The 17,123-nt window shown below is 41.0% G+C and overlaps 1 protein-coding gene across 2 annotated transcripts in view; it reads right to left on the reverse strand.

The window, feature by feature from the left end:
• Positions 1–14,640, reverse strand: part of syt7b (synaptotagmin VIIb) — an 87,895-nt gene extending 73,255 nt beyond the window's left edge. Inside the window, exon 1 of one of the 2 annotated variants that reach the window (XM_046388610.1) lies at positions 13,738–14,640. In XM_046388610.1, the coding sequence (XP_046244566.1) occupies positions 13,738–13,786 (49 nt within the window). In that variant the 5' untranslated portion in view covers positions 13,787–14,640. The remainder of the gene's footprint in view (positions 1–13,737) is intronic. The other variant, XM_046388618.1, reaches the window with a different exon arrangement.
• Positions 14,641–17,123: the final 2,483 nt, after the last annotated feature.

Consider the following 17,123-nt stretch of genomic DNA (forward strand, 5'->3'; position numbering starts at 1 on the left):
CAATGTAAGGTCATGGAACTGTGTTCTCATGATTGAGTCCCCTTATTGTCATGCACACATGCCCAGCTGGGTTTAATGCACACGCTGTTCCACCGACCTATAGGGGGCAGTAACGTACCAAGAAACAGCAATGCGCCATCAAATGCAAGAAAAAAAGAAAACTGCTAGTAAATAAACACAGATCTAATCAATGATCTAATCGGTGGAGTTTACAGAATTTTCCAATGTTGTCAACACATTAGTCGTGAGGATTCACAACATAACTTTTAACATGTGTTTACCTTTCATGACAAACAATGTTTATCTTGGGATAAATACTGTTTGTCCTCCAAGTGTCTGGTCATCTATTCTTACTCCTAATCTAACAGCGACTGAGCATGGTTTTACTGTACTTACATATCAGTCCTATCCGCAGCACACAAGGCAGCTGTAACTGAGCCTCGACAATAAACTTCTCTCCCTATTAACTAAACTACAGGATGCTGTGAGTCAAAATAGGCAACATCTCAAGTGTCTGGGAGTGCTGAAGCCAAACTATATGATAAATGAACATGAACATGAAACACAACTGATTCAAAGCTTTAATCAAGAGAATCTGGATGGATGATGTAACTGGCTGAAACTTGTTTTGGGGTATAGAGGACAGAAGAAAAAGAACTACTGATTACTGAAACCTAGAAGAGTCTTGTTGAAACCAACATTGTTATGTTCAACATTAACTCGGATATGTTTACACTGCTTTTTGTTTTTAACTCCACCTGTATTTACTATGTGAGGTCATGCTTATAGCTTGTCGGAGGCAAGCTTGGACATCCACGTAACTCTTCAACAAAGCTATATCTGTCAGCTGCACAGCTAATGGAAAAGACAGCAAACACCTGCTCATTTTGCCTCTTCACCTTTTGTCTATCTCTCAGTTTATCCTCTATAGTGTTTCTATATCCCCTCGTCTCTCTGCCTACCATATTATCCGGCACACACGCATCTGTTCCTCTCACACACCTCTGTGCACACACATCCACAACCACAGTTTCTCTATCACACCGTTGCTCACTCTTTCTCCTTTGCTATTTTTTGCTATTTATCTCTACCTCTGTGTATCTCATTTGCGCTCCTCTGATCCATGCAGCATTGTTTTATGATTCCAGGCCCTCCTGCCACAACAATCTAGGACAACAACACAAGGAGCAGATGCTGGAAAGACTGTGACATATGTAGATAGTGATAGTGTGGTCTAATAATGCTATCTGAGGTAATCTTCATAATGTCTGTTTCTCTTCTGTCAGGGAAACTGACTGAGCTTTTCTTCCTCTTCCACTGGGACTCAATACAGTTCCTCAGGTGTGCTTTTTCTCTGAGGACATGATAGGCCTGAGAGTATGCTGAAAATTCACGATTTGGCTTTGTATCACCTGCTTATACAACCTGGGAATAGCTCACATGGACTCTTGATGGTTCCTCTAAATTATTCAAAGCATTTATTTATAAATAAACACTGACTGGGACTGTACCCAGCTGTCTAGTTCTCTCTCCTATAACTCTGTAACCTCCAGCAACCAATCCATCCAAGCAAATAAACAAGCACAAACCCCACCAACCAGCCCCAGAACTTCTCTCCTTATGTCCTGTTCACTGTTCCCCTCCATAAATCTGCCTCTCTCTCTCTCTTTCTCGCTCTCTCTGTCATTTTTCAGTAGTTCTCTCATACATTTTTTAGTCATGCTTGCGGCTTGTTATGTCCACCACTTTGGGCCAGACTGAAGTATTTCAACAACTTTTGTATGGACTTTTTGTACAGACAATCAGGGTCCCAAAAGGCGGAATCCTAACGAGTTTGCTGATCCTCTGACCTTTCTTGTCGTGCCGCCACGAGAATGACTTTAGATGACCGCTATTAGTCTCTCAGTCATGTAAACAGGCCTAACAAAAGATGTAGTTTCATGATGTTGTGAAGTAGTATGAAATCCATGTTTAACAACCACCACGATCAATGAAATACTGATGTGATTTTCATGTTCACAGATGAGGTGACGTTTTAAAGGTCTCTGCAGGTTACATTTAGTGTCATATGCTGACTTCCTTCCTCACTTTCTGATGTATCATACACTGTTTCCTTTTCTGGAAAATTTTACCTTGAATAAAATTTCACATTTCAGATTTAAATTTTTCAACATTGGAAGCATTAGGGATAATGTAAGTAGACAACAAAACAGAATATAGAACAAAGGACTAAGATAAATTCATTCAGAAATGTTGCATATTATATCTTTAAAAACCACATACCTGCATGCTAACATGTTAAACGACATAAGATGGTGAACATGATGAGTGTTATGCCTGCACGCTAGCATTGTCATTGTGAGCACGTTGTCATACTATACTAGCATCAGCATTTAGCTCAACAGCTACCAGCTGCTACCACATCCGCCATAGGTGCATACATTACATTACATAGCATGTTCACACACAAACCCCATCCTTCATGCAGGACGACGGATGTGAAATGAACATACAAGATGGAGGTGAAAAAACACCACCTTGAAGATGATCACAAAGGAGAAAACTAGCAAGGAGAAACATGTTGATTCACATGTCGATAGCATGTGTTTTGTCAGGTCGACCTCTCACATAGTTTTATCTTCTTTCACTGCGCCTGTCTGAGAGGAGTTAAGATGTCTGGGCTTAGCAGTGCATGACAGCAGAACTATTGCATATTTAGGGTCTCAGCTGGTCCAGCCCTCGAGTTGTTTTCCATATTTTCATACTATGGATGAATGCAGATATATTAACTCCCCTGATCCTTCAATCTATCTTTGCTTACTCTTCAAATCACCTCCTCTTGCTTACTTACTCTCTTTTCTCCTAAAATCCTCAACGGAGTGCCATCGTTGCTCCCCGTCCTCCCCTTTCCCTCCCTCTTGATTCCTGGCCACTTTCCATCACTATAATTTAAGCATTTTGAATGTATGATGGTTTTAGACATGCAGGGAAAATAAAAACAATCCATTAAAAGCAGAGGCAAGGAAATTGAAGGAGATAGGCGCAGAAGTGAGGATGGAGCAGGAGAACATCAGCTCGATGCTGATACAAAAATTGACGCGGGCGTTGTCACACATCATTGCAAACACAGACATGGTCATATGCCTGAGCAAACACCCTCATTTACAAAGGGATGGGACCTTCCATTATGCTAACCTGTAAACAAACACACACACACATACACACACCCATATTTCTCCATCTCATTCCCCTGCGAAGGGACCACTGTATAGATAGCTGATAACAAGAATATGGCAATTACATTCATCAGTGGCAGTGAGCAGGTGGTGGGCGTTTAGTTGTAATGGAAAATATGAGTGGCTTCTATTGGGAGGCTGTGCAGGTCCTACCAGGCTTTTAAAAGCACTTTATATTCTATATGTGCAATGATACTTTAAATAGTGCATGTAACCTTTCTGTTTCTGTCTTTCTGTGTCTCCTAAAAACAAATCTGCTGAATCCACTGGAAGACAGACAACATTGTTTTGTAGTGCTGGTCATACATACAACAAACACTATGAGCTGTCCACCAAGAGTGAGCAGACTACTGATGAGTGGGGGGGGGGGTCCAGAGAATATGTGGGTATTACACCAATAAAAGATATATTACAAGGAAAGAGTAAAGTGATGAAAGATGTGTACAAGAAAACTGGAGAAACAGATGGAAAATGAGAAAAGTACATTTTGATGCAGCCTGCTCAGAATTTTCTTAAATTAATTCCCTGCCTGTCCAGTCTGTTCTTCAGGAGCGAGGCTGAGTCACCTCCATGCCCTCAGTGCCTCAGGAGAAGAACACTGCAGCAAATCTTCAGCTGCTGTTCTGCGGCCTGGAGGTGGACACAGCGGCCGCACAGGGACCAGCTCCTGAGGGCTCTAATGCACATTATCCTTGGGGGGGCCCATCTGAGGCAAACCACCTCATCTAGCATCGCAGACCACTGCTTTCATTAGCACAGGAAAAGCAAAAGTCAGGATCTCCAGGCACATGGTATCTCAAGGTCTCTCAAAACATTCACGACCCCACAACAAGATTTTTTTTTTTTTTTTGCCAGGAACTCACCACCAGTCCATTAGCACTGAAGAAGCGTTTCAAATGACCAGTGAAATGAAGTCCAGTTGCCTTCGTTTAGCACTTTGATATAACTACATGACCCGTAGGCCCAGATTTTACAGAAACTGATTCCATTGAATTATGTAAGACAAGAATCTGACACTCGACCCAGAACAGCTGCCCTGAAGAAGACCTTTGACAGCCATGCAAGTAGTACTTTTATCCAGTCAGGTGCAGAAAAGGTTGATGCTGACGATTCATCCACAGTGAATACTCATCAATCATTTATTGTACACTCTACCTTAAAGTATATATTTTAAAGGCAAATACCTACTGAGTCTCCTCAGAACACAATGAGTGAAGGTTTTCCAGGGCCAGAGCCAACAAAGCAGGGATTGTGTATCCATCAAGGTGGACTGCAGAAGGTGTACACACCAGGTCTCCCTACAGGCTCCACAGAACTCCCTCCACATGCTACCTGGACAAAAGCCAGTGCTTGCTCTACCCCAGGGCAGTGCTTGGGTTACGATGTCTGATGTGCATCAGGCTAAGTATAAACCTAATTAACTGTGTACTAAACATTTGCGTTGCATTTAATAGTTCCTGAGAGCTTCTTTGCTTTAGCTTATTTAATTACATTGCCTCTCTACTACCTGTAATGAATAATTTACCAGTCAAACATAAATGTTTTTGCCGGGAACAGGAATCCAAAACTGGATCAAATGAGAGTGCAGTGTATCAGTCAGGAATCAGTGTTTGTTAGTATTCAAAAGCATTACTGTATCATTTCAAAGTGACACAATAAAGGAAAACTGGAAGATGGATGTTGAGAGTTAGTGGAAGAAGACGAGGGTTGGTACTGTAACAGAGAATAAAAAGGAGAGGAAACACAACAAAAGAGGAGAGAGGAAATGAGGGGTTGGCAGTGTGTCAGCTTTACAGTCTTTGAGCTCATTGACGCTCCATCATCAAGACTTAAAAGTCCATGACTGTGACTGTATGCGTATGTGCATGTACATGCTGACACTATTCTCTGACAGTCCTGTATTGGCAGGAAGATCCTGTCTGTGCATAGCTCTGTCTCACCATCTGTTCCTGGCTAGACTGCTGATATCTGTTCTTATAATATCCTGTTCGCCTGTGTCAGTCTAGGTGGGGTGCACACGTCTTGTATCTGGATTATTTCCTGTTCTTATTTCCTATTCTTTGTCATTCATCCACCCATCCATCCTTCTGTACATCCATCCATCCATCCATCCATCATCGCTACAGACAGCCATCCAGCAAGCCATCACTCCTCCACTTACACAATTAATTTTTGTGTCCTGTTCAATAATACGGGGAGAGCCAAGTTGCACTCATACTCTTGATGTGACAGTGCTCCCTCTCTTAAGCATCCGTTCTGGGCAGGAGTACAAACCACAAATAGCCCTCTGCCTTACTCATCCTGAAAGCCTTCAGAGTCACACAAGGCCACTGTAGGTTTAGACAGGAGACTCAGAAAATATCTGTCTATACCAAAACCAAAACAAAGCAATCTCCACTTAAAGTTTATTGCTGCACGATGTGTGTTTCCAGGCAGGTTTTGTACCATCAATAGCTCAGAGATCGCTATTAAATGCCAATTAGAAGGCATGTCCTAACTGAAAACACCTTATTCTTCATTTAGCTTTTAGAAAAACATGATGACCAAAAAGAAATGTCTTTAAGCTAAAGCTATGAACATGTAGTATTCCAATTGTAGACTTGCAGTGTTAGCTGGTCACGTCTTTGCAACTGTTGCCAGACAAGAATGTTGATATAGGACTTTTTGTGTTACTTATGCACTTGTCATCTATAAATGTCAGATCAATTTAAACCATCTTGAAATTTCGTCTTACATAATTTTAGCACAAGAGGGGGTTTTCTCAGGAATAACCATGGACCACAAGAGAAAATCGGACTTTTTGGAAGGTAAGATCAATATGATGATACAGGAGACTGAAGCCAGGCAACACATTATTATTCAGTAGACTAATTTATGGTGAGTTTGACAAACAAAACCAAACACACAGCTTGGGAACGTGACACTGCTGCGCTGAACGAGGTGGTGTAGGAAGACACAATTGTGGCTGATATTAATAAGAAATGGCCTTGCTTGTAATTGCTTAAGAATTAGATATGAATATAGCATAATGACTGCCAGTCTGCCAGTTCCTCACATCTTTAATTGATAATTGCAATCACGTTCAGAAACGGGTAGGCACACATATGCACATGGGTCCCAAACTATAATAACCCTACATAACCAGGAGGAAAATCATTTCCATTAAGTCTAGACTTTGCTTTGAGATAAGATCATCTCCACGTCAAAGTCAGATTTTATAAATAATGTGCTTTTCTGTTTAGGTCCTACCTGAGATCAATCTGTTTTATAAATGAGGCCCCAAGAGTGGAAACAAGCAATGGAAATTTGCAGAGGAAGCTGGCTTCTCCGATTTGTTTAGTAAATAAAAATAACCAGAAACAATCACGTGAGCTGTTTTCACAGCACACTGACGTCTTATTTAGTGAAGACGTAAATACGATCTGTGCACGCGAAGATTAAACACTCTCTCGTGGTTTGCATCATACACTTGAGCATATGTTCAAATAAATCTGTCATGTATTTTTATTCTGTACGGACGTACAGATCTGTAAGGATCCTTCTGTCTCACACCATGAGTGACTGGAAGAGACTATATTTAGCTGAGCAAACTCATTTTAGAGATGCTTAAACACACTCTTATTGTTGCCAGCGTTTCGCCCAACACAGGAGCTATGAGAGCATGTTTCTCCAGATCTTTAAACATCAATCAGTTTAAAAAAAAGAGGCAGATCGAGCCTTTCTTTCTTTCCTATATTTTTCTCCACTTAACTCTCTCTATGTAAGGTATCTGGAGAGCAGTGTTGCTTCAATGAGTTCACTGATTAAAAAGCACAGTGTATGTCTCTTTCTCTCTTTTGCTTCCTCTTCAAAAGTGCTCACTACTGGGAGGCATAGCATAGATATTCTGTCAAAAACTGGCCTCCTCTCTGCCTCTACCTCCAATTATCTATTTCTGTCTTTCTCCAACAGGCCCCTATATCTGCCAATAACATATTCAACCCACACTGCTGGTACAGTGGTAGGCTACTATCTTGATGCAACCTCATCCAGTTTCCAAAATCTTCTTCATCATCTCTGGCCGTCTGCTTTGCTTGCGCTCAGCTACTTATCAATAATTGTGAGGCACAAAGTAAAACCCAGACATGACCGCAAATCGGGTCAAGTGAGAAGAGAGGCGGCAAACGCAGAGAACAATTAGGGTGTGTTACATAAGAGCGCAGGCGTGTCTAACTGCACACCAGCTACAATAAACACAATACCCCAATAAACACAGAAAGAAAAGGATCTAAACAAATACAAATACATTACTGGACTATGAACAGATAATGTGCTCTGCACAGATAGGAACAGAATCCAGTTTTTTTGCAGTGTTATTTATTCCCTCCCCACAACAGGCCAAAAAACAGACAAGCTTGCGTGCTTGCAAAATGGCCAAAAGAGTTTTTTCCAAATTAAACAACGAAATGTGTAGTTTTTCCATTGTTAACACCCAACTCTCTGGGGAAAAGCAAGGGAGCATAAAAACAGATTGATTTGGTAAAATAAGGTTCTTTGTTGCATGGATTGGTCAGGTAACTTAGATTTACAAACAACAAAAAAGGAAGTGAACTATACAGGAAAAAAGAGGGCCAGAGGATACTTCTTAAATTAAACAAATTCAACCAAGAAAGAACTCCCAGTTTAGTTTACCCAACAAGGTCTAAACAAAACAAAACAAGAAAATGCTCTATGTGTCTTTTCCAAAACCAAAAACCCTAGAAACAGCATCTCTGATCCTAGTGCTTCTAAACATACACATTGCTGAGTGTGTGTAGGTGTACTTTCACTGAAGAAGTGAGCCCCTCAGTTTCACATTGAAATAAAAGTCTAATCTTTAAGATAGTTTAACACTTATCAAAAGCAGGCGGATCTAGATACATAGTGGCATGCTGTTCACATCCAATCACAGCATCGCCAAGTGGCAACTTTGCGGAGAATATATAGCTTGGCTGATGAAATTGCACCATCCTGATTGGAGAGCTGTACCGGGTGCCTCTCCAAGAAAGGTCTTGAGGATAGCAGCCAGGAAGCGAAACGGGCAGCATCTTGGCATTCACACAGGCACCACGTATTCTACTTTACATACGTACAAATCACTGCATAGGATTAGACACACAGGGTGGGCACTGGCTGAGTTTGTGACACTCTCCCCGTAAGACACAAACAGGTTAGTAACTAAATGAACCCACTCTCTGGAAAGGGCACCTGTGAAAACATTTTGTGTACCCGTTTATCAAATGTCTAAGTTGTAATCTTGTACGATGAAAGCCCACCACATAAGTCAGCTGATTTCATTGTGTGTGCGAGATAGAAACATATGAGGGTTGCGATCTGTGTTGATTACAGCTGAGAAAGAATTGGACCCAAAATACAAGTCAGAATGTTGGAATACCAAGAGCAAAGCTGGGATTTCCTTCTCAGCGGCTGTTCCTTGCTGAACAACTACATTTAGACTGAGCAGATTGGTTAACAACCTGCCATAATTAGGAACCTGCAAAGGGCTCTCCTAGTGGAAGTTTCAGCCATTGCAGAGGATACTCTGCAATGGCTGAAACTTTAGCCCGAGGCTAAAGTGACGCCCGAGGGAGGTGAGTAAAGCCTTGGTCAAAGATCTGCACATGCTCTGTCCGGATGGTTGGATACACAATGACAAGATCATTTAAATAGGTGTCATTGCCATTTCTTTTTGCGTAGTGCATTTCCTCTCCCAACATCAGCAGTTTTTATTTTGAGGATAGGTTTCAAATACAAATCAAATTACATTGCTGTTTTAACTACCTGATTAAAACATTATGCAATTATGTTGTATGTTATGTTATCAGCAAAACATACGTGTGTGCGTGAGGAATATGAACAGACATGAGAACAAACAACATGTATGAGCCAGTCAGTTTCTGAGTTATATACATGAAATCAGATATTTTTGCAACCTAATCGAAAACAGGTACATACAGTCGCTTTGTGTTGCAATTAAATAAAAGTAAGAGTCACCTCATGTCTTGACCAGTTTTGTGATTTTATTTATATAGAATATCAAATCTGCTGATATGTTTCGGTGTGAAGCCTTCATCAGATTCTTTCATTTCAAACTGTACGGCAAGAGAGAAATCGATGCGACAGTTACTGAAACGCTGAAGAATTTATTTGTCTAACCCTGCTCACCACACACAAACCCATTTCTGTCTCTCTCTGTGACAGACTCTGTATTTTTATTGTCCCCCCCCCCCTCCCCATTTTTTCTATTCAGCTATCACTTTGATGCAATCGTCCATCATACTCCTCCTTTGGTTGCAAATATGTACATAGCTAAGCAGAACAGAGTAATGTTTCCCCGAGCATGGCCTCATCGTCTTTTCCCTCGAGTCTGTGAATCTAAGTGGCACAGAGTTAAACTGGGAATGTAAATACCTTTGTTTCAAATTCTATTAATTACTGTTCCGTCTTTTCTGTCCTCTCTCGCTGCTTCTCTCACACCACTACTCAGACTCTAGTCCATTAGTTTTGAACCATAACATCAATTGAACATTTGGAATCTAAATGCGACTAATATTCCACAATTGTCTCTGACTGTTGACCTGCCGAATTAATAACGATTCTCTTTCGCACCTTGCGTTGAGGCTTATTTGACAACTGACATTTACACCCAGCCTGTTCTGGAGAGATTACAACAACACTGCAGAAAGACCTTGACGAGCCAACGACAGAATACTACAACACTATGAAATGTCTCCCTGCTTGTGCTCCACAGTCCTCTCATTCATCCCAAATTTTCCGGGGCATACAGTTGACTGTGGCTCTTGTTAATAAGTAGCATTATGTATTCTGTCCTTATGGTGTAGACCAGAACAGCCTGATCAATATATGTGAAACAAGCTACTCAGAAACCACAGACTGACATTGCACTATGGTATCAAAATTTAAACCCACTGACTGACATCAACATAAATGAGCCCAGAAAGCTTTTTTTAATTGTTATTTATTTATAACAGGGAATGTGAATCTGTTGTAGTATTGACACCGCTTGAATAAATAATTACACCATGAAAAGCTGCCAAAGCTTCAGGTATTGTATCCCAGTAATATGAAAGGCTAAGGTCTTACAATTGAAATAATATCACAGTTCAATACCTTAAAGGGCAGGACAAAGAAGCAGAATAAACATGGGCTGCCAGTCGACCGCACACACAGTTCACACATATAGACAGACAACCATTAACTCACAAGCAATTTTAATCTACAGTTAACCCGCAATCTCTGCACCTACAATCCACATTCAAAGTGAGATTTTAAAATTCTTTAACGTTGATTTAGAGAGACAATTCTTGGCTTTATGTTCATTTACATTTTAAAAAAATATATTCTTCCACACAAGGTTGTGTACCGTTTTTAACTTTCCTACAAAGAACTGCAGTCAAATTGGAACTCGGTGACGGCAGATAGCTCAAAAAGAGATAACAGAACTGATATCAGGAGCAAAATATTTGGACTGGTGCATCCTTTTGCTTGCTACGAGGCAGTAACGCTTGTCAAGAAACTATGTGCTGCTTAATATACAGAAACAAACAACTGATCGTGCTGCATGAGCCTCATCAGGAGAGGAAACACGGGAAACGTGATGGAAGCACACAATAACTGACTGAACAGTCAACAAAGCAGGAGGCTCAGGCATATTGATTGATTTTTATTCTTAATTTTTAATGTCAGCTTCACAAAAAGTGTACTTCATGAGGGAGTTGAAACTGCAACTCTTTTGTATTTTAATTTTTTGGGCCAACAGGGTTTAAAAAATGTTTGCTCTCACCAGCTAAAATGTACACAAACACACTCTGACATACTGAGCAATTCTGAGATTTTCATAAAAATAGAAATATACATTACATCTACGGCCATCTTCCTGTTAAGCTCACAGTTTAACCTCACAGGAGAGAAAGTGACTGCTGAGATTGGTTCACACCAGTGGCTTTTTGAACCTGCAGATAAACACTTTTTTCTATAAGCTCCTAGATGAACAGTCAGTTTGATTTTACTTTAATTTGATTACAAACCTTTAACGTTTTCCTAAAATTGTCCTTGAAATAAATTTTCTCTGGAAGAAAATGTGTTAAATGTATTTCTATGTTGTCGAGACTATGCAGAGTAATGCAACCTGACAATTAAACCTGGAGGCTGGGTTGTATTTTTATTTATTTTTTTATTTATTTTTTTGGTAATGAATCTGAGCTCTTCCTCTGGATCATTTTGACACAGCAGACAGCCTATAAGCCTAAAACACCATCTGTCTCAGTTGAGGGTTTAAGTGGTAACACGGGCTATAACCTCAGAGCATGTTAAACAACTTCAGGCATCTTTAATGTGTCACATGCAATAAGTTAGACTGTTAGAAAAGCTACTTGTCAGAGTTCCAAATTTACGGCTTAAAGACGGACAAAAAATAGTCAGCTCGTTGGCTCACAGTGTTTCACCGCTGCGGTTTGTTTTGTTTCATGGTTAAGTCAGTTTCATGGAAAATGTTTTACTTGATGAAATAAATCAAGTCTGGTCTGCTAGAGTGTGGTAATGTCTTCTAAACTGTTGGTGTGAGTGTGAATCATTTTTAATTCCTACATACATCAACATCAGCACTTTCCAGTGTTATGCATATGAATTATTTGCGCCGTAAGTCAGTCCTCCATATTTTATCAAAACATATGGTATGCTCCACGTTTTAACCCTCTGGGGATGAATAAAGTCACTTAAATGAATTTAATTGACTCAAATTAATGAGGTGATATTTCCTTGAATTTTTATTATTATTAGTGTTATTATTATTTTCTGCTGTAATGCTGCAATTTTCCATTGTGATTAATCAAGCAGCCCATCTGTATGTTGTTATTATTAACTGTAGCAGCAGCACTGTTATCACTGTTATGTTCGCGTTATGTTTTCATTGGTAGAGCTCATCAAATTTGCTTCAGCTGTATTTACAGAAAACTTTTACAACTTTTTTTTAAAACAAACAAAAAAAACAAACAAAACACAAGCTCCTGTTCTTCAGTATGGCTGTTGACATTTCGTCTTCTCACCTGTTTGACTCACACACGTTCCCTCTCACTCTCAAATGCACAGGCACTCACACGCGCCGTCTCTTCACGTGTGTGTCTCCCTGACACACACACACACACACACGCCTGTCATGTAATCATGAAATCACTTCTAGTTGCAGATGGTGACTCATCTTTTGTCCCTGGTGAAACCATATCTGGCAGTGAGGTTGTGAGACATTTTGGATGGAGGAACGATGCAGTGTGCCACTGTGCAGGGCACCACTCACCACATGGGGAACTCCTCACTATAAACAGCATGCTTTGCAGCTGGTGAAAACAAAGATATTAGCCACCCATAAAGCTTGACAGATGCACAATAAAAAAAAAAGAAATCTTCTATTCCCCTGTCAACAAATCACATCATTATCTACATGCTGCTTAAGATGAAAGAAAAAGGAAAGTTTGCAGAGAGACGTCCAGCACTTAAGTTGTAGTACAGCGTTCTCATTATTTTAACTCCAAAAACTGGAATTCTGGTCAGATGTGGACAAATGATCTCCACTACATTTGACATTTAGAGATGGTCAGTTTGTGAACATTGCATACATTAATTAGTGAAATCAGTAAATTAGAGAATCAAATTGAAGTCTGCGGGTTAGACAGTGCAGTTGATGATCACATTGTGCATACTGCACGCCACTCATTAAAATGATGCTTAACTTACTCCATGTGGGTGTGGTGGACACGAGGCCTATTGATGTTTATTTAACGGTGCATAATGACACAGGGGCTGCGTCACGTCGACAGACATTCAGAGGCAAATCTCCTTCAGCATCAGGTGTTAGTCAGTGACCTCGACCCCAGTTCAAAGATTGAGAGTAAAAATACTGTGCATGGCTCTGTCTGGCAGAGGCTTCACCATTACTTATCCTGATGGGAGGTTTGTGTCATTACACACCGTCTGCTCCCTAATTCTCCCCTCCGACCACAACGCAGGACACACACACACACACACACACATCCGTGGCGACTCAGTCACAGTCAACAATACAAACGCACGCACCTCGTAGCTACACAAGACACGGCGGGCTGCTCATCAATATGTCCGAAAATGGATGACCTTGTGCGTTTACGCTCAGGTCACCTCGTGCGAAGCGACCAAATGGAGCACAACAAGTGCCCAAGTGGCTGCCTCACAGACAGTCACTACGTTGCCACCTTGGGTGTATCATTCCCCCCCTCGCTGCCGTGCAAGGCTTTTTTGGTGAGAGGCAGACAGGCAGGAAGAGAACCATCACAGCAGTTACCATCAGCTTGTTGGAATGACCCCCGGCATCATTACTTGACATCAACACGGCAAACTCAAGGGCATCTGGCAAACCAACGCGAGAGCTGTGAACTATAACAGAGTCTGGATTAAAATCATCCACCGATGGCCGCTGAAATCTTTTGCTCACCTTTGCTGTTATCTTCTTCTCTGTTGAGATGCATGACTCTTCTTACCATGTACTCATTTAGGCTGTCTTGTTCTTGTAGCAGAGCTGTGCTCTTTCCCAAAGAGTTCTTAGCATAAAGTCTTATTCCAATTATTGGATCTGTGGTCCTTTGTCCGCTTATTGTCTTATTCGGCTGGCACGCATGGACGCGCCTGCACTTGTGCGTCCTCCTCCCCTTGTTGTGCTGGAGGAGCAGGTAGTCTAGGAGATGTTGGAAGTCTGAGCGTATCTGGGCTCTCTCACTTTCTCCCTCTGTCTCTCTCGGTCTCTCTTTTTTGTCCCCCCAGTCTTGAGTCGCTCAAAGGGATGGTCGCAGCGGAGGTTTTAGGGAGGAGACGGCAGGCAGACAGGCGGGGTGACGTGAAGTAAGTCCGTAGGAGGTCGTCTACTCAGCTGAGGCGAGGGATCCGTGCGCCCTCAGTGCCGTTGACCATTTCATCAGAGGTCTTCAGCATCACAAGACACCGAGACATTTTACTTCCAGACTACACGCTGGTCACATATGGCTGTATTTCCACACAGATAAATTTGGATATCCATGTGCATAATTCGCTTTTTACTGGCCCTTATCTCTCACATTGCCAAGACAAAACGCCCATGGCTATGACATACAGCTGTCAGACATGCTGTAGCCACCCTTTTTGATAATAGTAACTATGACAAACAGCCGATTCTATCAAGCTATAGGCTACAGTATAGTATAGAAAGAAAACTGCCTCTCCGAGATGAAAAGAGCGCATGTGAAAGCAGAAGTAGAGAGAATTCGCGTGTAATGTGCATGAAGGAATGAATTCATGTTTTTCTCAATCGGTCAAAATCATCAATCATCTTCATATCGCCAGCTTCACAGTGGATTCAACAATCAATGGGTTTCGTGTGAGAATTTCTGCGCACAGAGATACGTTTTTACGCACAACCTGCCCAAGTTGTACCCCACGATTTAACTCTCGCTCACGTGCTGAGACACTGTTAACCTTTTCATCAGTGCCAGTGTCATGAGCAGACTGTGTGCTTTCATTATGACCATCATGCCATTACAGCCAATAGGCCTATACAGTCGATAGGGCACATTTACTCACCATTCACGTTCGTCCACAGCCATGAGTGTAACATGGCTCACTGGCGGCCTCTAGTGTTGCACCTCAATCGGTGGCAGCCACCTGGAAGCTCATGGAGGAGAAGATCGTTGCCGCCACTGGCACAGGCGGCTAAATGTAAAAGGCAGACCAGGGACAAAGGAGGAGGTAGTTCTGATACTTTTTAAAAATGTGTTTACAGCTAGGGGTTTATTACCTTCACTAACGTAATTTATTGCAATAGGCATGGGTTTCACAAGGAGTGAAAGGAAAATCTCTACAAGGACGTAGGATCTTAATCACTTTACGTAATAAATACCTAAATGTGTACGAAACAAAATGCAAATACAAAGCTGGACATAGATTATTTCCTATCTCATAGGTTTTGTATTTAATTCTCTCTCTCTGTGTGTGCGTGTGTGTTTGATTTGGCTATGTCTTGTATTTCCTTCCTGTGTGTCCACCCTAAAAAGAGATCCATCTCAGCTGATTTCTACATTGTCCCCATGAGAGAGTTATTTTGAAATCAGAACTGAAGGTTAGCAATGGGAGGTGTCACACCTGGTAAAGGTGTAAACCATTTTGAAGCAAATTTGTTATTTTTCACTCATAAATTGCAAATAATATGACAGAAAGCTTAAATCTTATTTGTTCTGCAACAGATAGAGTTTGCCACAACTGTAGGCCATGATTAATCATCCATGTGCCGTGATTAATCATCCATGCACTTTGCTTTGCTGGATAATCCCATAGAAATGTCCAAATAGATAACTTTACCTTGCTGACAAACATTAAAAGGTGATTTCAGGGAAAGAAGATCTTTCAGTGGTTTCCTGCATTCCTACATCTGATCACTGCACTTCATAGCTCAGTATCTATTCAGTGCTCTGCTATGTTGGCTCGCACATACACCTTTGTTCTATCACTCACATTTCTGTCTGGCACCTCTCCTGTCACAGCACCTTTGGTATCTTGTGTGATTTTTCTGTGTCTGTATAAAACCGATAGTGCTCCTGCAATGCCTTACTGGTTCTGCTTCATGCCAAGTGAGGAATCTATTTAATCTATTCCATACGCAGTGCATTCAGTCCTGAAAAATATGTTCTCTCCGACATGAGACGAAAACAGCTCTTCTTGTTCCAAACTTCTCATTGCATCAGCTGTCTTCCTCACCCTCACACCCTCCCTCCTCCTCACACTATCTTTGTGATGAATATTTATTAGCCTGTCACAGTGTCTTCTCAGAACTCAAAACAACACATTCATCAACACAGCTCGAGCCGTGCTTTAATCCTCCAGGGCTTTACAGTGACGTCGCATAATTTCTTCACAAAGATTTGCTCGGCGTGTGTGATGTTGTTTTATTTGAAACTATAAAAGAGAGGTTCATGAGCGCTCACCGATTCCCGGTAATGTTAGAGTCATTATAACGCAGTCAATGCCATTACTGTTGTAAGTATTAAAGCAATCTAGCTAGTGCACGGCAGCCTTGGGAATAATGTGCAGTGTTGTTGCAGAATATTTATAGGCCTCAGGTGTGCACAAGTCAAATGACACAAGTTACACAGAGCTACACAGCAAACATGATATGAAAGCATAGTTTATATATCAGTTGATAAGCTGAGATGCTCACTAAGGTGTCACTCACGTTGGTCGTTGTCAACTTTAGACCAGTTAAAGACATTTAAAAAGCCCAAAGAGGTGTTTTGTGAGAGAACCATTATGTCTTCTGCATTTGTTTCTACTTTTACATACACTAGAAAAATTTCATGCCCTCTTCTTGGAGTGTGAGCATTTATTCCAAAGTGAACTGCACACTGTCAGTGCAATTAAATATATATATATATATATATATATATATATCTGGGAGACAATTTTTAACCCGTCTCACCCAAAAAAAAAAAAAAAAGAAACACTTCTGCGGCATTTTATGAAAGTATGGAAGTCTAGCAAAGGTATTTGAGCTGCTCTACAGGCCTATGATGGAATTTTATCTCCAAATAAATTTTCACAGAGGCCTGACAATACCATGCAGTGTAAGCCGCAGCACAATGAACTTGAACGTGGTGGTAAAAAAAAAAAGTGTGGATGATTTTGAATTAAACACAATCAGCACAGCAAGAAGAAATATTTTTTGTTGTTGTAGTTGTTGAATGTGAATTAGCTAAATGATAAATACGGTTCAGTGACATACAAAGCTTCAGTGTTTTCTAGTGCTGTGAATCATTGACAATTGTACACAAAACATTTACCCAAGTTTTCCAAGTCTTT

Source organism: Scatophagus argus, chromosome 1 (genome assembly GCF_020382885.2).
Source record: "Scatophagus argus isolate fScaArg1 chromosome 1, fScaArg1.pri, whole genome shotgun sequence".
NCBI lineage: Eukaryota > Metazoa > Chordata > Actinopteri > Scatophagidae > Scatophagus > Scatophagus argus.